Source organism: Scardinius erythrophthalmus (genome assembly GCF_964197995.2).
Source record: "Scardinius erythrophthalmus genome assembly, chromosome: 5".
Lineage (NCBI taxonomy): Eukaryota > Metazoa > Chordata > Actinopteri > Cypriniformes > Leuciscidae > Scardinius > Scardinius erythrophthalmus.
This window is the reverse complement of record NC_138225.1, coordinates 52,234,866-52,257,042: the sequence shown is the minus strand read 5'-3', so window position 1 is coordinate 52,257,042 and position 22,177 is coordinate 52,234,866. Positions and strand designations below refer to the sequence as shown.

The following is a 22,177-nucleotide window of genomic DNA, read 5'->3' as shown; positions in this document are numbered from 1 at the left end:
TTACAGCTACAAGTCAAACACTATTTCTAAAACGCCATCTAACTTCAATGTCATAAAGGCCACAACCCCAGATAACATTTACAGTGAATAGACACACGGTATTCGTTTTACAATTCATTGTTGTTGAATGAAAAGTGTCTATTTTACAGAGTCGTACGATTATTAACGGTGCTGCGCATATGAGCGATGATAGTGTAATAAACACATTAGTATTCGATCACAGATGGACCGCGGAGACATTTCAGTTAGCTACTGGTTTCCTAACACTTTAATTATGTGCCACTTACTTTCTGAGAGTCCATTACGAGGTCCCCAAAATATCTGAATTCAGTTCATGAACAGTGAGAATGTCGGCAGCAATGAAGGCGCCCGATGATTCCCTTTGGAACAAGGAGGAGTAATACTGCGCATGCGCAGTGTGTGTGGCATGACGTCACCAAAAGTGTGGGCTCGGAGGGATTGCACAGTTGAGTCAGGGTTGAGTGACGGTCGGGTTACAGACCAGGGCACAGATCTAACTTGGCTTTACAGTTAAAATATAATGTCAGTAGATTAAGTAGATGTGTTGCTATATTGATTGAACTGTGTTTAGGGAGAAGCTCCTCATGGAAGAGGTCCTTCCATGATTGAACAGGGAAGTTTGTAGTGCCCATCTGAATGAAGAGATGCAGACTGATCGCTTGGCACAGGTCATTTGACATTGGATAGTATAACACCAAGCTGGAAAGAATGAGTTAGATGTATGCATGACTTCCAAAAAAAGCTTTTTAAACTTAAAGGTAGGGTAGGCAATTTTGTAGAGGCTAGCAATAGCAAGCTAGCTTTGAAAACACAAGATCCCACCCTTCATTCAGAGTGTCTACAAAGCTCACTACTGGCCAGCATCACACACATGACCAGCGTCGGCCAATAGTGAGCCTACGTTCTGATGTACAATCCAGAAGCGCTGCGCTGTTACACTACGTGAACTCACTCAGAGAAACACAGAAGAAAATGAAAAAATGAATAAAGTTGTTATTTTGGGGGGGGGCACAAAAACAGGGTTCCCACACCTCGGTTAACTTCAAATTCAAGGACCTTTTAAGGACTTTCCAGGTCCAATACCCTCAAATTCAAAGACTTAATGTGGGAACACATTTGTTATGTTCAACAACAAACGTTGAGGTACCATCGTAGTTTCCTAGTAGTAGTAGTAGTAGTATATTCATGGTGTATCATATGAACAGTAGACCTGCATCAGCTGGACCGGTCTTACCCCAGCTCATCTACTCTAGAGACCTCATACACTAACCAACCCTGTATGAGTTCATGAAGCTTAGAAGAGTTAAAGGAACAGTTCAGCCAAAAATGTACTTCTCAAGCCATCCTAGATGTATCTGTCTGTCTTCTTTCAGCCAATCAGAGTTCCTATAAAAATATCCTGACCCTTCCCAGCTTTGTAATGGCATTGAATAGCTGAAAAAACAGCTGGACGCCCCAGAAAAAGTAGTTCTGGTTTAGACTCGAGCATGACTACAGTAGACATTCAGGAAAGGAGGGAAAATGATTGTCAGGGTACGCCACAAATTGTCAGAATATTTCAGCCTTGTGTGGCCAATCAGCTCTGTGATCACGCAGACTGACCCCGTCACCTCCATAGACATAAATAATATAAGTATTTATTATGTCTATGGTCATGTCAGTCAAGCCCGAAGCAAGACACACGCAAGTGACGCAACCCATAGCAACGCGTTATGGCAACGACACCTCAGACTGACAGATTAGTGAAAATAGGCTACTTTAGTTTTGAAGTTTATATTGGGAAGGGATAAAATTCACGTCTGATCACATTTGTCACTTTTACAGCTTTACCGGTTTACATAAATATTTGTTAAACAGGACTAGCAAAACTCTCCAGGCAGTGACAGTGACAAAAAATAAAAAACACCTCAACGTATCCCTTTACAGTTTTTTTACTCAAAAAACAAAAAATAAATCACAAAAAACAAAGACAAAACTCCAAATCAAAAAAGTATTTGGTTCAATAGGAGTTATGTACTCAATCAATTTAAACCAGAAATTGATAAACAAATCCTTCTAAAAATTCACATAAAATGTAATTCTCTCCATATTGAAAATACATTTTAAAACATCAATCCAGTTCTGTATTTGTGTGGGATTAGGTTAGGCTACTTTAGTTTTGTTCACATGGTCATGTTAATTATAATCAAATGCATTTTGTTTTATTGACCCCAATATTATCATTGATATTTGTTTGAGAGGGGCACTTTTGATTAATTTTTAAAAGGAGCTCGAGCACCCAAGATCTTTATAGGAGACTTTGAGCTTTGTAAGTTTGTAGATCCTATACATGCAAAAACATCTACATATCACACTAAAGAAAAAGGAAAACATTAAAACGCATCATATGACCCCTTTAATACATTAATACAAATGTAATGCAACTATTATTAAAAACAAGATGTATAAACTCAATCTTCCATTGTTTTCAAAAAGTGAGCTTGAACTGTTTCTTCTCATAATTAGGAAAAATTAATTTTAATTAGTCTTTGTCTCCCTCTGCTGGTACAACACAAAGATATTCAGGCTCTTTATTTACTCTATAATAAAACTCAGAGCTTTTTTAGTTACTGTGCGTTTATACAAATAAAATGGTCTATGAATGAAAAACTGTAATTTGCTGCTGTGAAATAAAAGGTGTTTCACCGCCGCCTCATCAGGTCTGTCAGAGGATTGTTGAAATCTAAATGAAGTCTTAATTTATAACAGTGAAGTCACTGTATCTTCAGTCTCTGCTGATTCTGTTGACTGTGAGTCTCTGTAGTGGATCCTTATTCACCATCAGAAGATCATCAGAAGATCAGACTGTCATCTAATACCTAAAATAAAACACACAAACAGTCACATATGCAGTATGAGATATAACGTCTGTCACATCTTTTCATTAGAAAACTAACAAGATAATCTTAATTCATTCTCAAGCTTCTATCTGATGCTCAAAGTCACTTTACAAAATCAAAAGCACATGAAAGGTCACTTTCACACACCGGACAGCCGATACAGAACCAGCAGAAATGATCATTACACTACAAATTTAATATCAGTTAATAACAACCCAAATCTCAGATTATCACACACATAAGGCGTCTTTACACAGAAGAAGCGGCACAGAAACCAAATCTGAAGCGGCATAAAATCACAAAATGTGCATTTACACAGATTGTTTATCGCTTCTCTGACGCGGAGAACATAAATGCATTTACACAGGAACTAAAATCGCGGGAAATAATACTTTGAACATTACTATTTTAAAACTACAGTTTTAACAGAGTGTTATAAAATGAATTTAAAAGTAATTAAATGGACGAAGAGAAAAACTCAAGATAAATAAAAATACAGAATTTAAGATTTCCTCTGCGTGATATAGCGATCTCACGCTCTGATGTTTGTCATAATTCTGTGGTACTAATAGCTATTTTCTATTTCTTAATAAAATTGTTCCAGATTGAATAAATGCTACAAATATATTATGAATTATTACACCGCACTCAAAAAAATGACTCATTGGACAAACTCAATTTAATTGATGGCAGGATTTCCATCCAATAAATATGTGTAGCCCCAACTTATAAAAAACTAATTCATGCAATGAAATGTAATTAAGTTGGTCCAACTCAATTTTGACTAACTTAAATGAGTTGGTCCAACTCAATTTTGACCAACTTAAATGAGTTAGTCCAACTCAATTTTGACCAACTTAAATGAGTTGGTCCAACTAAATTTTGATCAAATAATTTAAATGAAATGGATACATTTAAAAATAAGTTTTATGCTTCTTAAACTTAAATTAGAACATTTAATTTAAAAAAAACAATTAGGAAATCCTTATTTTGTACCCCATAGAGACAAGAGACAAATCTTGATCGAGATGTTTTTATTTAAAACTCAATAGTGCAATAGTTATTTAATGTGAAAAGTACTTAGAAAAATGCAAGTACACATTTTAAAGCCTTTTTCCAAACATGTACAAATGTCTTTGTTCTTACTGAACACAAAGGAAGATATGTTAAAGAATATGGGAAACTGAACAGTTCTGGGCCACCATTGACTTCCATAGTAGGAAGAAAAAATAACAACTATGAAAGTCAATGGTGGCCCAGAACTGTTAAGTTTCCCATATTCTTTAACAAATCTTCCTTTGTGTTCAACAGAACAAATACATTTATACAGGTTTGGAACAACCCCGGGATCAGTAAATGATGACAGAATTTTCATTTTTGGGTGAACTATCCCTAAAGACAAGAACGACAGAAATACACACAAAAAGTGTGTAAGAAAAAGCATGTAAGAGTGTTAAAAAATAATAATAATGTGTGGTGTGTGTGTGTGCATAAGTATGTTAATGACTCAATATACAACAATGTATTCTCAAATAATTCTCATTGTGTTCTCAAAAAAAGTGCACATCTCATGCAAACAGCTTGATTTTGAGTTGCTGGATTTTTGCATTCAGCCTATGTCCATCCAAATTTATTAGGATTTTCTGGATAAACTTGAAGGTGTACTTGAGGTTGTCAGGAAAATGAAGATCAAGAGCATAAATGAGACCGAACAGCATGATGAATGCCAGGATCACGCAGTCTAGGTCCCTCAAAACCTTAATGCCCTCGATCACAACTCCTATGTCTGCTGTACAATCTCCTCTTTGGATTTTGTAAATCCCCATTTTCTGCATCCTCAGTGGCCTGGACAAAACACAAAACACTTTTGTTTATTGTTTATTCACAGAACAGAACAACAAGTTCCTGCAAAAAGGGACTACCCAGAAGCCTTACCGGCTTATAAATAGGGCCCTTAAAGACACATAATCAGCAGTAATAAACAAATAATAATCCACCCACCCAATACCCATCTACACCAACAACAACACCATTCACCACAAAATATCCTCCCACCAGTCAGCATACATCTCATCCTTCCCTCAAACAACGCCAATAATAGGGGTATTCAAACATCACAAAAAAGAAAATCAATTAAGTAAAAAAAAAAATATGAAACCTTCAGCCTTGTGGTGTCTATCAAGCATAATGTTGTAACAATTTGTGTTTAAAATGCTTTTTAAATATATCAAGAGAAGGTAGTTCCTTTATGGAATTGTCAATCTCATTCCAGATCCCAGGACCCTTACATGCTATACTAAAACTAGTACACTTCATCTTACGCTTTTTCCCTCGTAATAAAGTTCTCCTTCTAGTGTTATGATCATGTATACACGAGGTTACTGGAATGAGATGGCAAAGTATTGGATGCAATTTATGAACTACATTATACATAATACAAGCATTTTGAAAACTATTGCACTCAGCGAGCTTCAAAAGCCCAAACCTATAGAAAAGCGGACCAGAGGGAGCATCATAATTTGCCCATGATATAACACGTATAACTTTCTTCTTTGGTTAAGCCCAGGTGAATTTGACCCTTTATATTTTAAAAGTAATCAGCAAATTGCATTGCTACTTTTCACTTTTGCTATTACATTGTTGGCTGCCATTTATTTCCATTTTATGGACATAGGCATACACATCTGAAAACTTCTACAAATTCTATTGTGTTCAGATGAACAATGAAAGGCATACACAAAGTTATTACCCCTGCAAAATTATTACTATTAAAAATATTATTTTATTAAAATGAATAAAACAAAATGATTATTCCACTAATACATATTTTATTGTGAAATTAAAATGAAAATTGAGCATTTAATAATAATCAATCATATATTCTTTTAAAACATAAAAGTACTAACAGAATTGTTGTTATATTCATAATAATCACTTACCACATACTCCTTGAAGAAAGAGTCTGGATCTTCAGTCAGGTAGATCAGGGGTTCCCAAACTTTTTCAGTCTAGGACCCACCTAGACAAGTATAATCAATCTCAAGACCCACCATAAAATGTTTAAATGGAAATAAGGGGGAAAACGCATCTTCATTTAGTAGTAGAGAACAGTTTTTATTTTCCTATTAATTTAATTTATTTTCATATGAATGAAATATATAATTGATTGCAATACCAAAAGGCTTGAAAGAAATACAGAAAGTTATAACCACTCAGATGTCAAAACAGCAGCCTCATGGTTATGTTAAGGTTATGAGAGGAATAGCTGAGTACTACAAAAAACATGTACAAATCTCAAGAACTGAAATATTGTGTTTAATAACTACTTCAAGCTTAAGAGTAAGCAAGTTAAATGTATTAGTGTGAAGGGTGTGCCTGCTTCTTTGAACACAACACATCGAATCTAGGAATTATTTTCGACAGACTGACACGCATGTCTTGTGATGGTTGTAGCTGTGATCTGTATTTTGTTTTCATTGCAGTCAGAGCAGAAAATCCACTCTCACATAGGTAGGTGGTAGAAAAGGGTACCAAAACTTTGAGTGCAGCAGCTCCTAATGTGGGGTATTCCTTGGAAACAAACACCCAGAACTGTCCGAGACTCTTTGACTCTCTGAAAAGCAGTTGAAGGCTCCTGTCTGAAGCCACATCTATCAGCTCCTCCTCTGCTCTTCCTGTTAGGACACAGTGCTCTCTTGCCTCACTACAAAAAGGATCCCGTATCCAGTCCCATTCTGTCATATCTACAGATGATTGATTTGATAGAAAAAGATAAAATTACTATTTCAATTAAGTCAACTGATAAGAGTGTTTAACATGTATAAAAAAATTAAAATAAAATAATAATAATAATAATAATAATAATAATAGAACCAAAAATATATATCTTACCTCTAATATCAGGAAAATACTCGTGGAATTTCTGAATGAGTGCGCCGAGGTGAGAATGCAGTGTCTCGGATGCGTTCGCCGTCATTGGCGCACACCTCACAAAGTGATGGAAACATGTCCCACACTCCTTTTTCCACTCGGGATCTCCACAATTTCAGCTTGCTGGTGAAAGCTGTGATCTTGTCCATATAGGTCAGGATGGATGATGATGGACCTTGCATGCTTTCATTCAGTACATTTATATGAGTGAATATGTCCGACAGATAGGCAAGCTTCGCGCACCATTCTTCATCTGACAGATGTACAGCAAGAGGAGAATTAACATTTGCTAAAAACTGTGAGACCTCTTCTCGCAGCTCAAGCAGACGAGTTAACACCTTACCCCGTGATAGCCATCTGACCTCGGCGTGAAGTAGGAGGTGCTGATGTTCTGAGCCCATTTCAGTGCATAGCGATGTAAAAAGTCGTGAGGAGAGTGCCCCGGCCTTGATAGCATTTACTATTTTGACGGCAGTCTGCAACACATCGTTTAACTCCGGGTGCAGTTTCTTACTGGCAAGGGCTTCTCGATGTAAAAAACAGTGGGTAAAAGTAGCTAATGGGGCCAGCTCCCTTACTCGAGCAACAAGACCACTTTTCTTTCCTGTCATTGCAGCCGCACCGTCCGTGCAGAGGCCCACACAGTTTTCCCACTGGAAGCCCTCGGACGTTATGAATCCATTTAAGCAGTCAAAAATATCTGCCCCTGTCGTTCGTTCTTTCAGTTCTTCACAAAATAAGAAGTCCTCAACGATGTCAGTGGAGTCAACGTACCTGACATAAGCCAGTAACTGTGCACATTTTGCAACATCTGTGCTTTCGTCCAGTTGTAGCGCAAATGCAACACTACTCCGGATTTTGTCACTTGTCTGTTCGCGCAAATCAGAGGACATTTCCTCAATACGTCGTTGTACTGTGTTATCAGAAAGTGGAACTTTAGCGATCTTTCCTGCAGCTTCTTTACCCAGCATTTCCTCAACGATGTCTATGCAGGCTGGCAGCAGAAGCTCCTCGCCTATGGTGTGTGGCCTTTTGGATTTTGCGATTCTGTATGCAGCTAAAAATGAGGCTCGCATTGCTTTTTCAGGGATGGTGGCTGTACCTTTAATCAGTTTTTGCTGACGAAGATACTCTTCTTTTTTTAGAAGAAAATACGATCGCCCCTTGTTGGCGTATGCAGAGTGTTTTGTTGTGAGGTGCCGTTTAAGTTTTGAGGGTTTCATGCTAGCACTGGCCAACCTTTCTAAGCATAAAAGACATTGAGGGACTTCCTCGCCGTCTGGACCTCCGCAGGCAATAAAACCAAGATCAAGATAGGACTGGTCATACTTTCTTCGTGGCTCCTTTTTAGATTGTTTTGTTTCCGACGACTTTTCACAGGTCTGTGATGCCTTTAGTTTTAAAAACTTTTCCATTTTTTTACGCTACGCGGAGTGCGTGGTCATTGAATGCTGTATTTGTACTGATGTAGGCCTAGAGACACGTGACAGTTCAACTCAAATGAATCAGACGATTTTATTCAGCGAGTCATTCGTTGATTCAGATTTCTGATTCTTATGTAGTGTGTGTGTGTGTGTGTGTGTGTGTGTGTGTGTGTGTGTGTGTGTGTGTGTGTGTGTGTGTGTGTGTGTTTAATTCCTTAAAAGAATCGTCACTTAAGAGCAGCTGCGGCACTACCATTGGGCCGGGTGGGCATTTTAGGTCTGGGCCCACCCAATTTCTACTATGGTTTTGTACGTTTCTTCATTTGGATCTCTTTGCGATCCATTCCATTCTAAACAAACAACGTAGTTCACATGCTTCGTCCTTACATTATTCATTAAGATAATAATTAATAAATGCACGCATAATTATCAGTGAACTTGATAAATGTTGCAGATATATTTTACTATGCATGCACAAACAAATGCCTTTCAACTTGTGTGCAAAATTCAGAATAAAATGAATGTGCAGCAATTTGTACAAATAGAGTGTATGTAGGCCTACTATACGTGTTGTAGTCATTAAATAAGCTCACTTAGTTTCATATTTGTTAAAATATTATAATGTAATTTTTTCATCCATGTTGATTATGAAAAGTGAACCGCACGAGTAAGATAGGATGCGCAATATATCGAGAGACATAGAGTGGGTCAGACATGATTTTGACCACTTAATTAAGTTTTGTTTTGTTAAAAAAAAATTTTTTAAGTGAATTTCGTTTTGTATAAATTGTATCTTCATTTTAATATATTTTTTAATATATGTGACGATTCACTGAAAAGTGAACCGCACGAGTAAGATAGGATGCGCAATATATCGAGAGATATAGAGTGGGTCATACATGATTTTGACCACTTACCGGTAATTAAGTTTTGTTTTGTAAAAAAAAACTTTTTTTAAGTGAATTTCGTTTTGTATAAATTGTATCTTCATTTTAAAATATTTTTTTATATATTTTTTAAATCAGCGATTGCCTGTATTTAATTAAGCAAATATAGCAGACGACAATCATGGAGACCACTTGCATTGCTGCTCGTGAACTGGAGCGCATATCATCCTAACTTAACGAAAACTCAGCGTATGCCTCACTCACAGACATACGAAAACGAAAAGAAAAAGGCTACTCTCTGATAATGTAGCCTAATCCATGATGTGCATTTCTCTCTATATAGGCGCGTTCACTACGGAGATGGCGATCGTCAACGGTCAACTTAATCTTGTAGCTGTTGTTGCTGTTAATAAACTAAACATTTGGCCTATAATTTTATTAAACAATAAATTAAATGGAATTGTAATTGTATTAACAAAAGCAACAAAAAAAATCCTGTTTAAGTTTTTTTTTTTAAACCTATGCTAATTATGCATTAAATTCAGGTAGGCTACTGAGTCGCTGTCCTCAGTGCCCAGAAAAGCGCTGACACGGAGATGAAGGGGAACCCGTTTTTATTTATTTTTTATTTTTTTTGGCTTATTTTAACTGGCCCATCCAGCTTTCTGGAGGCCCACCTACAATCAAAATCCTGGCGCCGCTAGTGCTTAAGAGTCGTTTGGTCATTAATCGAACTGGTTTTGTTTCACTCATCGTAACGTAAATTTAGCTGCAGCTAAGTGACTTTGTGCGACCCACCTTTTCTCACTGTGCGACCCACTAGTGGGTCGCGACCCACAGTTTGAAAACCACTGAGGTAGATCATCAGGCCTTTCAGGGTGCACTCTCTCCTGATGTTTATGTTGTCACACTATAGCAGGGGGAAAATCAAGACTGAAATTAGCCAAATGCAGAAAGCTGTACAATAACTAGACAAAACAGAAGACATTGCATGCATTTATACTAACAGAGTCTCTGATCGCCAGGGCGTTTTTGATCTTTTGCCCCTTTACTCCTCCTTTGCTCTTGAAGATCTGCATCAGTTTATCTGAAAAGTGGTCCAGCTGTAGGAGCATTGACTGCAGTGGCTTCGTAGTGATCTGCAGGATATCTGCTTACACCTTCAAAATGGAAAAAAACAACAACAAAAAACAATTTCTTACTACGAAAAGAACCTAATATCGACTAAAATAAAACACTACATAACATGTTTACTTACTTCACTCTGCTGAAAGAGAGCTGGCCATTGATTCTTGAACACCTCTATCATGGGCACTGGCTGACGACAATGGGTTTGAAGTCTATTAATGAATGTGGATTGTGTTTCCGGTATCTGTGGGTGTTAAATGTACTGTAAATATTACTTTCAAATGCACATCCTACAAACATACACTGAACTGTTTCATTATGCCTGAGATGTCCATTTATGTGTTGAAAATAATCTTTCTGTTGCTAGCTCCTTGCATGAACACACATGATACTGGAATGTTGTTAATTCTTCTGGCTTTGGAGTTTCCTGTTTAGCATGTATTTTGTATGTGTGATTAAGAAGCTTACTCCATGTACTAAACGTGCATGGGCAATCTGTGTATGGACATGGATAGCGAAAACTGCCCCTAAAGCACACATGAGTCTGCCTAAAATGCTGCAGAAACAAATACCTGCTAGCTAGTTTCGATGGACACATTCTTTGCACTAAAAAAGAAACAATCCTAAAAAGAATAATAAAAAAGTATTATAAGATACCATATTTAACAAATGACACAAGCAGCCTAAATCAGAATATTTGAATATGACTTACTATAAATAGGAGGTTGCTGTTCACCTGGTCATGTTCATAAAACTGTGAAAGAGAAGATGTTGATTAGGAGTGGGAACCAGTACTCACATGAAAATATGCTTTTTGTTTACATGGTTTTGTTTTACCCAACTCGTTCACTTAAAGGATTAGTTCACCTCAAAATGAAAATTTCCTGATAATTTACTCACCCCAATGCCATCCAAGATGTTCATGTCTTTCTTTCTTCAGTGGAAAAGAAATTAAGTTTTTTGAGGAAAACATTTCAGGATTTTTCTCCACACATTGGACTTCAACGGTAACCAAATAGTTGAAGTCCAAATCAATGCAATTTCTAAAGGGCTCTGAAGTGCTTCAAAGGGCTCTGCATGATCCCAGCTGAGGAATAGGGTCTTATCTAGCGAAACAAAAAAATCCTGAAATGTTTTCCACAAAAAACTTAATTTCTTTTCCACTGAAAAAAGAAAGACATGAACATCTTGGATGACATTAGGGTGAGTAAATTATCAGGAAATTTTCATTTTGAGGTGAACTAATCCCTTAATATTACAATTCTCTCAAGTAATTAAATTGATTTTAAAATAATTTTAAATGTTTACTTGGTACAATTGTCTATATCGTCTACAATTGTCAAAAACAGACGACTATCGTCCATTCTGTCACATTTTTCAGGTGTTCTGATGTAACTTAGGCTAACCCGTCTGTCACTTGCTCTGATTTATCTTGGGCAGCTCAGCTACGATGTTGTAAATAGGTAGTTTACATGATCAAAGTAATCTTAATATTGAGATATAAGTTCTACCTTATGTACGTTACCTCTAGTTTTAATTATTTAAACAGGTCTTTGAACAAAAAAGGCCTGTCGTGTATTTTTTCCCCCACAGCGCTTAATGTCATATGGTGATTGTGAAACACGGAACACCTCACTTCATGATTTTATGGTGAAATGTCTTATTTTTCATGTTAGGCACAATAGGCAGGTCAAATTTGATCAAGAAAAACGCAATGTGGCCAATTCAGCGTGAGTGAGTGACGCAGCTAAAAATAGACTCGGCGCCGAAACAATCGAGGCGATCGCAAGCCTCCAATTCATTTTATGACGGATATATCAATCCAGCTAGCAAGCCAATAAGTTAAGAACCAATTTTGCACAGTTACAGTCAAATTCGGGATCGTTAGACTGGTCTAACACAGAATTTGCACGTTGCGTGAGTAAGTAAAGCTATCGAAGGGACACTTAAAACAATTCACCTTGCATAACTTTCACTGCTGTTGCATATTTCACTCAAAATCATGATATAAGTTACACATCCTCTTACAGTGAAATAAATTCTTTATTACAAATACTCAAACAAGATAATACTTACCAATAACGAATACGACGTTGCAGTCCTTGCAGCGGCAGACGATAAAATGGCGGCCACACCCTCTGAGCATGTTCTTCTCTGAGCTTGTCTTGCACATGCGCAAATGACGCTCTCCGAAGCCAAATTAATTTGAGTTAACCAAATTAAATGAAATCTCATAGATGACACTATTTATACATTTTACGTTAGACTTATTAAATATATATACGTATTATTCCTAATCAGATATATTTAAATAAAGTGAACACAATTTAAATGTGTCATACCTAAGAAGGCCTTGAATCATTTTTTTGAGTGCGGGTCGATCACCGCAGGATTTGTTTCTCTTTTTTTTCAAAGAGCCAGAAAGAACAATTCTGCTATCGTTAGCGTTTCACGCGGGGGGTGTGTGTGGGTGAAATATCGTCCTCAAGAAGATGATTTTTGGAATATAATATAACACAGTGACGCCGAATAAGCATTTACCGTATCTGAGAGAAATGTAGCGTTGCATTGATCTGCCAATCTCTTCAAAGGAAGATTACAAACGGCGAAAGACAATTGATTACACACGTCGACGACTCTGTTATTTTGGTGGTTTGCTTCACGATGTGAGTACAGGACACTTTTACTTTATTGTCCCTTGTTGGCTGACATTTTTTAATTTGGCTAAAACAATATGGAGCTAGGCCGATGTTTAGTCTTCCGCTTCTTGATTCTCGCGCCGCACGTTTGGTTGTCATGACATTGACATAGTTTAGAGCGGCACAAGGTCACGTTCATTTACACTGAACCAAAACCAGAGCCGGCCCAGACCAGTTTCTATGGTCGTTAAACAAAAAATTATAAACGACCCGCCAAATCACAGAGATGCCGATTCGCACGGGACTAATGTTATCACAGGACCTCGTGTTCGGCAAAATATGGTCGGTCATTTGCGGGGGAATTTTTACTTTACAAATTACAGACACGGCCGATTAAGATCACAGACAACCTCCTCAATTATTACAAATGACTAGAGGTCACCAGGTAATACTTATCTCATGCGAATAGTGCTTAAGGAATGTGTGTGTGTGTGTGTGTGTGTGTGTGTGTTAGCAGGGGAGGATTGGGACGATTGTAAGGGTCCAGCAGAACTCCATAATTTCCTGGATGATTTTGGCATTTACTTCGTAAAATAATCTTTTAGGAAGCACCAGGCACGGCGCCAGGATTCCAGTTTTGGATGGGCCAGACCAATTGTGGGTGGGCCTTAAATTAAAAACGTTATCCAATCACTGTTTAACCTAATACAAATTATTGACTAATATACTGTTATATTATCTGTGAGTATACATAATATAGATTTTAATAGCTTGATGCTCTTTGAATATTTTGTTGCATTGTAAAAAGTTTCGGTGCATAAGACGGAACTATTCGCGATCGCTCTCCATGGTTCTGACCAAAGAAGAGCGCTTTGTAATCTCCATTACGCATCATACCTGGCTTTGTCTCTTAGTGCGCTACGAAGACTCTTAAGGTATAACTTCACTAAAGGTATACCATTGCTAGGAGTCTTCAGGGCTATCATCCACTCGCGAGGCAGAGGCGCTGGCGCCCTCCGAGCAACGGCGCTGGCGCCCTCCGAGCAACGGCGCTGGTCGCCGAGAAAGATGTGACATGGAGTGGGTAAGACATGATTTTATGGAAGCTTGTTTCCGCCACAAAATAATAATAATAAAAAAGATAATTGCGACTTTTTATCTCACAATTGCGAGTTTACATCTCGCAATTCTGACTTCATTTCTCAGAATTGCGAGATATAAAGTCAGAATTGCGTGAAATAAAGTCGCAATTGCGTCTTATAAAGTCAGAATTCTGACTTTTTTTCTCGCAATTTCAACTTTATATCACGAGATATAAACTCGCAATTATGTGTTAGGCTATGTGTTATAAAGTCGCAATTGCGAGAAAAAAGTCAGAATTCTGACTTTATATCTCGCAATTCTGAGAAATAAAGTCAGAATTGCGTGATATAAACTCGCAATTGTGAGATAAAAAGTCGCAATTATCTTTTAAAATGTTTTATTCAGTGGCGGAAACAAACTTCCATATGATTTTGACCACTTCATTGAGGGTTTTTTTTATTTTTTTGTAGAAAGACTCTTTTTAAAAGGTTTTCGTTTTTTATAAATTGTATCTTAATTTTGATCAATGTTTTATCAACCAATTACCTGTATTTAATAAATGAGAAGGAATATAGCAGACAATGTAATAAGGCACCAACACGATCACTTGCATTGCACGTGAACTGGAGGGCGCCGAAACTCAGCTTGTGCCTCACAGATTTTAGAAATATAGGCTATCTGTTATAGAAAGTTTGAAATGTCTACTTTTAAACGAAAATATTCAAAACCAAAAGAAATAGGCTACTCTCTGATTATGTAATCCATATCTCCATCCATCTCCAATCCATCTCTGGCGTTCAATGGGAGTCCGCATCGTCAACTTCATCTTTGGAGCGACACAGAAAACACCAGTTTATTAATAAACAATTAAATGTCTCCTTGCTATTTTAGACACATTCATAATCATTACTTTTACCGGTTCTTTGTGGCAAGCTTTATGTGTGCGGTCGTGCGCTTGAGTGTGGCTATATTACGTAAACGCTCATATCCTGTTTAAGTAATTAAAATAATATAGCCTACGATTTGTCCACGAATGGCTTTATATGAAAAACTACTAGTCGACTAGAAAAAAAAAATAGTCGGAGGCAGCCCATATTCCGCATATTTTCGAGCCAGGCAGCAGGCAATTCTGGGTTGAGCGAGCGACCCTGCAGAATGAGCGAGTGGTGCGGAATATTCAGAAATGCGCTCTGATCGGAACAAACCCGAACCACATGCTGAACTTGCGCAGAAACATCAAAATAGATAACAGCTTTTTAAAATTGTTTTAAAAACTAAACATTTAGACTATTTTAGCACAAATGATGAGCTTATTGCTATTTTTTTATAATTCTTGACAAACTTAGAATATATTAAAAGTTTTTTTCTTTTTGAAGAAAAGTTTTGGGTGGGCCTGTTAAAAAGTGGGTGGGCCTAGGCCCGTCAGGCCCACCCATAACGCCGTGCCTGGGAAGCACACTATAAAGAACGGGTATTCATTATAGTGTGTGCCAAGTGTGTGTGTTCGTTCGCGGGTTATTCAGAAACGACACAGTTCAACATTCAAACCTGTGTTGGCGCTGCCGCTGACCCAGAGAGAGTTGTCATGAAACAGCCTCACAAAAGGTCTTTAAAACCTCATAATAGTATCATTATTTCTGTAATACAATAGTTCAGATTATCATAGAAGTACTGGGATAAAAGTTTAAAGTGCAAATATAAACATTGATGTCTACGATAGCGATCAAAGTAGAGTAAATCAGCCTTTGATAGAAACTTGGCGCCTAAAATAACGCATTTATCGATTACATTATTCCGACACTAGGTGGCGACAACTGACTGTTAAAACATGTATTTGTAATTGAATTATTTAATCAAGAGAATGTAATATTGTATGATGCTTCTGAAATAAAACTCAGAAAGATGTGATGAACTGAATTTGTAATTATGACTCATCTTATACATCATGTACAGTCTGTATAAGTGTATGATTTAACTTTTACCTATAGTCTAGTGTAAAAAAAGAAATACATTGCAATATCGAATCGCATTATTGTAGGAACGCAATTCTTAAAAATTGCAGTACATATCGTATCCAGCCCTAGTGTGTGTGTGTGTGTGTGTGAGTGTGTGAGTGAGAAAGAGAGAGAGAGAGTGTGTGTGTGTGTGTGTGTGTGTGTGTGTGTGTGTGTGTGTGTGTGTGTGTGTGTGTGAGTGTGTGAGTGAGTGCGCTTAATGTATTTGTAAACATTTTAAGGAACTCTTAATATTAATGTAATTAATGTCCAATAAAGGCTGTATTAAAGCACTTAAAGACATTTTCTGATTCTCCGTGACCTAATCTAGAGTGAGAACTATTTATGGTTAATACGTTGTTAACAAAGCATTATCTCACTCTTTACATAAGAGCTAATTAAACAATAATACTTGGTTAATTACAGTGACAGTGAACCAAGAATTTGCTATTTGTATATAGTCTCTTAATATATTAACTACAGCTTATATAATATTATATACTATTCATTAACTATAAACTAATAGTTTGAAAATGATTTATAAGCGCTGTGTTACTGTATACTTGTGATAAAGTTTTGCCATTATTTCAAACCGGTCGCATTAAGTGTAATTGTTCCTTTTGTGTGTGATGGAGTGATTCTTCTTTTTCAAAAATAACACAAAATAAACAAAGTAAAGATGAATTTGACTGATAACATTTATTTATATATTGTATACACTATCTACCGTTCATATTAATCCTTATTCACTCCGAGTCTTTATGGTAGAGATGATCTTCCCACATCCTGTAGAGAACAATGACACACATTAAGCCTATATCCAGAGATAAACATGACACTTAAAAAATAAATAACATAATGCTGTCAATATGAAATATATACAAATATTCATTAGAAACAAGTTGTTAAATTACATCAGTTAAGATTAGGGGATTCAATATACAGTTTGTACAGTATAAAAATCATTATTTCTACGGAAAATCCCCATAGAACATGGAAATCCAACGTGTGTGTGAGTGTGAATGTGCTTTAATGCTTAATGTATTTGTAAACATTTTAAGGAACATGTGAATGTGTGTGTGAGTGTGTGTGTGTGTGTGTGTGTGTGTGTGTGTGTGTGTGTGTGTGTGTGTGTGTGTGTGTGTGTGTGTGTGTGTGTGAGAGTGTGTGTGCTTAATGTATTTGTAAACATTTTAAGGACTGATAGCATTATTATTATTATTTTCAAGATTTCCATAGATATGGTGATATATTATTGTGTGTTATTTTGGCCATGATAATCATGTTATGGAGAATATCGCGTTATAAGAGTTATGATCAGCTATTGCTTTTAATTTTATTATTGCTTTGTTTACTTCACTTAAAGAGTGCTTAACCAACTACAGAAAAACTGGCAGCCAGGCAACAGACAAGTGACCAATCCTGTAGACTTTACTTCACGGATTCTACCAGCACGGTTCGGCTGAGGATTCATTACCATTATAAGAACCGTTCGGCCCGACGGAGGAAAAGCGACTATTGTGGAGGCGTTCATGTGCGTTCAACTCGTAAATACAATCTTTACGAGATGACATGAACACACCATATGAGTGTTGAGTGACGTAATATCCCTTTCAAGTGGACGCGTGGAAGAGACGTGAGACTGAAAGCACTGAAAAGCCCTCGCGCTACTCATATGCTGAGAGAGAGATAAGACAGTAGAGCTGCACGATTCATCTTTAAAATACTGTGATCTCCATTCAAACACCCACACGATCTTTCAATTTGTCTATTAAACCTTTGACAAAATCATATTGCAACATTCAAATCTGTGTTGGCGCTGCCGCTGACCCAGGAAGAGTTGTCATGAAACAGCCTCACAAAAGGTCTTTAAAGGGTTACTTCAGGATTTAGCATTAAGCTTTGTATTAGTAGAAAACCTGTAGTATTTTCGAATTACCATGCTTTCCCCCCTCATATCCCCCTGAGAGGAGAGATTTATGTATTTTTTGTCTGGAAAAAAATCCTCCGATGACGCAAAAATCGTCATTTTGCGTCATCGGAGGATTTTCTGTCCAGAGGCTAAAGACTACAGCCAGTAGATGGCGTTGTTCCGCATGTTTTCAGCCCGCCCATACAGGGTGGGATCTCACTCACAGAATGTACACAGTCAACCGTCTTTCTTTGGAAGCTAAGCTAGCATGCTCTTGTTCTGTGGAGAAAGCTGAATAATAGGAGAAAGCTGAGTAAGTAGGGGTTACCATCTTCCTTTTCCCGGACTTGTCCGGCGGGCGAGACTGTTAAAAATGTCCGGGATTCGGCTTTTGCGTTCTGCGGTCGCCATTCATTGTTTACATGCACACCTCTCGTTTCAATCTAACTGAATTAATTCCGATCGGTGAATCTGACTGTAGTGTTTACATTAACGCTAAACAAGTGATCGGTTGATGTGCGTTTTAACATTGCTAAGAAAATTCCCGCTCCTCCATGAGAGATGCGAGACCCGACGCGTCTCAGTAATGACGCCACCGGCCTCGCGCCGTTCTCCCGCGGCCGTCAGCCTCGTCCTGCTCGCCACAGTAAACATGATGAATGGCGACTGTAGAACGCAAAAGCCGAATCCCGGACATTTTGGGTCTCTAAATCTGTGCTCTCTAACCGGTTCCGCTGACGGGAAACCACTTGTGTGTGCGCGTGCGTGCGTGCGACTGTCATGTCAATCATATGTCAGTGTAAATAATTATAAGATTATGAAAGTTATGAGGTTATTAAATGTCTTTCTATGTTTGTTTTTCTATCGTCGACGTCAACTTCTCATATTTTTTTTTTATTAATGTCTAAAAATATAAAAAGAAGGATAGCTCAAAAAAGGCCCGAGGCCCGGCCCGCATGTAAACTGTGACGTGAAAATTGGCCCGAAGCCCGGCCCTAGGGGCGTAAAAAAGTCGGGGCCCGTCGGGCTCGGGCTGAAATGCAGGGCTCTACTCTAAATCCCTGGCAAACTCATCACTTACTTAGGCTAGCCTTGTTGTTTTCAACTGTGCTCTCTAACCGGTAGGCGTGGCCTCCTAAGGCAGCGAAGCAAGTGCATTCTGGGAGTTGTTGTCTTTCATCCACATAAGCCAAAAATACATTTTCTGGCTTTTCTCAGTCTATAAAGCTCCAAATTCAAAAATTTCTCCACATTTCTTCTACTTAAATGACCTATTTTAAATACACATTCATCTTCCCAGAGGTGAAGTATCCCTTTAAAACCTCATAATAGTATCATTATTTCTGTGATACAATAGTTCAGATTATCATAGAAGTACTGGGATAAAAGTTTAAAGTGCAAATATAAACATTGATGTCTACGATAGCGATCAAAATAGAGTAAATCAGTCTTTGATAGAAACTTGGTGCCTAAAATAACGCATTTATCGATTACATTATTCCGACACTAGGTGACGACAACTGACTGTTAAAACATGTATTTGTAATTGAATTATTTAATCAAGAGAATGTAGCACTGTATGATGCTTCTGAAATAAAACTCAGAAAGATGTGATGAACTGAATTTGTAAATATGACTCATCTTATACATCATGTACAGTCTGTATAAGTGTATGATTTAACTTTTACCCATAGTCTAGTGTAAATAAAAAGAAATACATTGCAATATCGAATCGCAATATTGTAGAAACGCAATTCTTAAAAATTGTTATACATATCGTATCCAGTCCTTGTGTTGTGTTGTGTTGTGTGTGTGTGTGTGTGTGTGTGTGTGTGTGTGTGTGTGTGTGTGAGAGTGTGTGTGTGTGTGTGTGTGTGTGTGTGTGTGTGTGTGTGTGTGTGTGTGTGTGTGTGTGTGTGTGAGAGAGTGTGCTTAATGTATTTGTAAACATTTTAAGGACTGATAGCATTATTATTATTATTTTCAAGATTTCCATAGATATGGTGATATATTATTGTGTGTTATTTTGGCCATGATAATCATGTAGTGATAAATCTGATATGGTGACAGCCCTGGTTCAGGTGACACACACACCACTTCCCTCTTTTCAGCTGCACACACACATTTTGAGACAATGCTCACGTTTTTACAAGGGTCTGTTTGCACAAGCATTACAAGGCAAGTTGATTTACAGCAAACATTTGTAATTTAAAAAACCCTCTTCACTGTATCCTGCATCTGTTGTCTGGTTTGTAGTTCGTTCGGTTTATTTAACTGTTAGTAGTCCGTCCGGTTTATTTAACTGTTAGTTTTGATAATATAGTAAGATGCAAATGTTCCTCTTCAGGGAGACTCCTCACCGCTGCCTTCTACCGCCGGCAGGATCTGACGGCTCAAGCTGGAGTCTGTCGCTGAACCACCGAATGGGGCTTACACCAAAGATATATTGTATACACTATCTACTGTACATATTAATTAGGGCTGCACAATTAATCGAATCGTGTGTTTAGAGCATGTTATGTTATGAGAGGCGAATCACGACTACTTCAGAAAACCCAGCACAATAGGAACTACCAGGCAGTGACGTAAGTGTACGCTGAAATAAAAAGTCTTTCACCTCAGAAAAACGGACTTTCCTGTCATGTCAGCACTGTATATAAAGTGCAAAAGAAACTACAAGCATGCAACGTCGTTCCGTGGTAAGTCACGAAATAAAAGTAAAATACCAATAAATCACGTTACTGTTCTCGTTACTGTCACGTTCTCGTGTTAGCTGAGAAGGATTTGCATGCAGGATGATTTTCACTCTAATCACCAGGAGAAGTTTCCATGTTTCATTAACAGTTCTTGTTAGTATCGTGTGTTCACCATGCCGTTTCCATATTAACCCCAAAATGCCACTTTATTTTCATTTTGTGTTATTTTTTATAGTTTTAAATGTGTAATGAGGAGTCGGTGTCATGAGGATCCATATGCAGCTTTAATAAAACAGAATGCGAGTCAAACAGGCAGAGTTCAATCACGGGCTTCAAACACAATGTAGATAATGCAGAATCAAAGTCAGAGTTCAGGCTGAAGATCAGGGCAGGCAGCAAACACACAGGATAATCAAACGACAAGGCAGATGGAATCAGAATAGGCAGGCGGCAAAGAATCAGAGTCCAGTAACAAGTCCAGGTCATACACGGGAAATCACACACGGAATAAACACTCGGTAATGTTTGCATGGCAAGACAAGTCTTTGCAATGAGGAAGCTGGGAGAACAGTTTAAATAGTTCAGAGTCAATGGAAAACACCTGTGAGTGAAATCAGCCACAAGTACGGGGCAGGGCCGTGCACAGGGGGGTGTCCCGGTGGCTAGAGCCACTGCCCCTCTGCCCTCATCGACTGAGGTGCCCCTCTTCCCCACCCCCACCGCTTCGCTCCGATCAAAGCATTCCGCTGATTCCGCTAATCTGCTCCAGGTTTTCCCGCTTGCTCCGCAGCATCACTCACAGTGTAAGTGTCTGCAGCGCTCTCTTGAAACTGAGAGTGAACACAACAGTTCACGAAAGCTATCGCATTAAAAGGTAGGCTATGCAATACAGTGGTTGAATCTGCTAAATTAGTCATTTGTTGTTGTTGTTTTTTTGTATGTCGGTAATGTTTTGCTTTTGGTCTTCTACTAGTGCTAACAACTTGTACAACATATCTACGTTCTTAGAATTAGCTGCTTGTCTAATCAAATTATAGTAGCCTACTCTCCATCAGATCTAATACAAATAACTATAACAAACCTATGGTCCCCCAGTGGCTAGACGTTTTGATGGGTGTAAACCAAGCCCTGGGTATTTTTGAGAAAATGAAAGCTCAGACGGGCGAATCTAGAAATCTTCCCTTATGTCGTCATAAGGGGAAAGGTTACCTCCCCTTTCTCTTCATTGCCCGCAAAGAGAATTTGGCCCGCCCATGAGAAAATGAGCTGCGCGAGCGCGATATTGGTTTTTCCTCGAGAGACATCATGGCTTTCAAATGAGCGTAGCATGGCAGTTGCTCAGTGTTTGGATACACAAAAATATTTGTTTAGTTCCTTCATCCGAGCATCTGAAGAACCAGTGGGTTGTGAATTTCTGATATGTAATTGTTCAAGTTCAGACAGATAATCTTTCTCTCAAAGTCGTTCAATACTCTTTATGCATCAGTAAATCAAGCCAGTGACTAAAAAATCAACTTCACATCGTTTCTCTTAGTAGGATGAAAATAATCTTACTTAAACTGTGATTAATATATATACAGAAGA

At 37.9% G+C, this 22,177-nt stretch overlaps 3 protein-coding genes, 1 long non-coding RNA gene and 1 pseudogene across 8 annotated transcripts in view; all 5 read right to left on the bottom strand.

Annotated features, from left to right (window-relative positions):
* fsd1l (fibronectin type III and SPRY domain containing 1-like) overlaps positions 1 to 392 on the bottom strand; it is a 53,181-nt gene extending 52,789 nt beyond the window's left edge. For all 3 annotated transcript variants that reach the window (XM_081365029.1, XM_081365030.1, XM_081365031.1), the window contains exon 1: positions 288 to 392. In XM_081365029.1, the coding sequence (XP_081221155.1) occupies positions 288 to 302 (15 nt within the window). In that variant the 5' untranslated portion in view covers positions 303 to 392. The remainder of the gene's footprint in view (positions 1 to 287) is intronic.
* Positions 393 to 2,825: 2,433 nt separating this feature from the next.
* Positions 2,826 to 22,177, bottom strand: part of LOC308690614 (NACHT, LRR and PYD domains-containing protein 3-like) — a 195,272-nt gene continuing 175,920 nt past the window's right edge. The window contains exon 11 of the mRNA XM_081365192.1: positions 2,826 to 2,879. Within this exon, the coding sequence (XP_081221318.1) occupies positions 2,873 to 2,879 (7 nt within the window). The 3' untranslated portion in view covers positions 2,826 to 2,872. The remainder of the gene's footprint in view (positions 2,880 to 22,177) is intronic.
* Positions 5,997 to 8,381, bottom strand: LOC308690615 (zinc finger MYM-type protein 6-like). The gene is made up of 2 exons (XM_081365195.1): positions 6,792 to 8,381; positions 5,997 to 6,643 (listed from the first exon to the last, which is right to left on the bottom strand). The coding sequence occupies exon 1, from the start codon at positions 8,243 to 8,245 to the stop codon at positions 6,800 to 6,802; it is 1,446 nt and encodes a 481-aa protein (XP_081221321.1). The 5' UTR covers positions 8,246 to 8,381; the 3' UTR covers positions 5,997 to 6,643; positions 6,792 to 6,799.
* Positions 9,657 to 12,408, bottom strand: LOC308690616. Of its 2 annotated transcripts, XR_014030170.1 has the most exons (6): positions 12,346 to 12,372; positions 10,982 to 11,023; positions 10,842 to 10,892; positions 10,400 to 10,513; positions 10,149 to 10,301; positions 9,657 to 10,051 (listed from the first exon to the last, which is right to left on the bottom strand). It is a non-coding gene; the product is annotated as an uncharacterized lncRNA (long non-coding RNA). The 2 variants fall into 2 exon arrangements; XR_014030169.1 differs by lacking the exon at positions 10,842 to 10,892 and having other exon boundaries at positions 9,778 to 10,051; positions 12,346 to 12,408.
* Positions 16,666 to 22,177, bottom strand: part of LOC308691312 (protein NLRC3-like) — a 32,699-nt pseudogene continuing 27,187 nt past the window's right edge. The window contains exon 7 of the transcript in view: positions 16,666 to 16,771. The product of the transcript in view is annotated as a protein NLRC3-like (transcript). The remainder of the gene's footprint in view (positions 16,772 to 22,177) is intronic.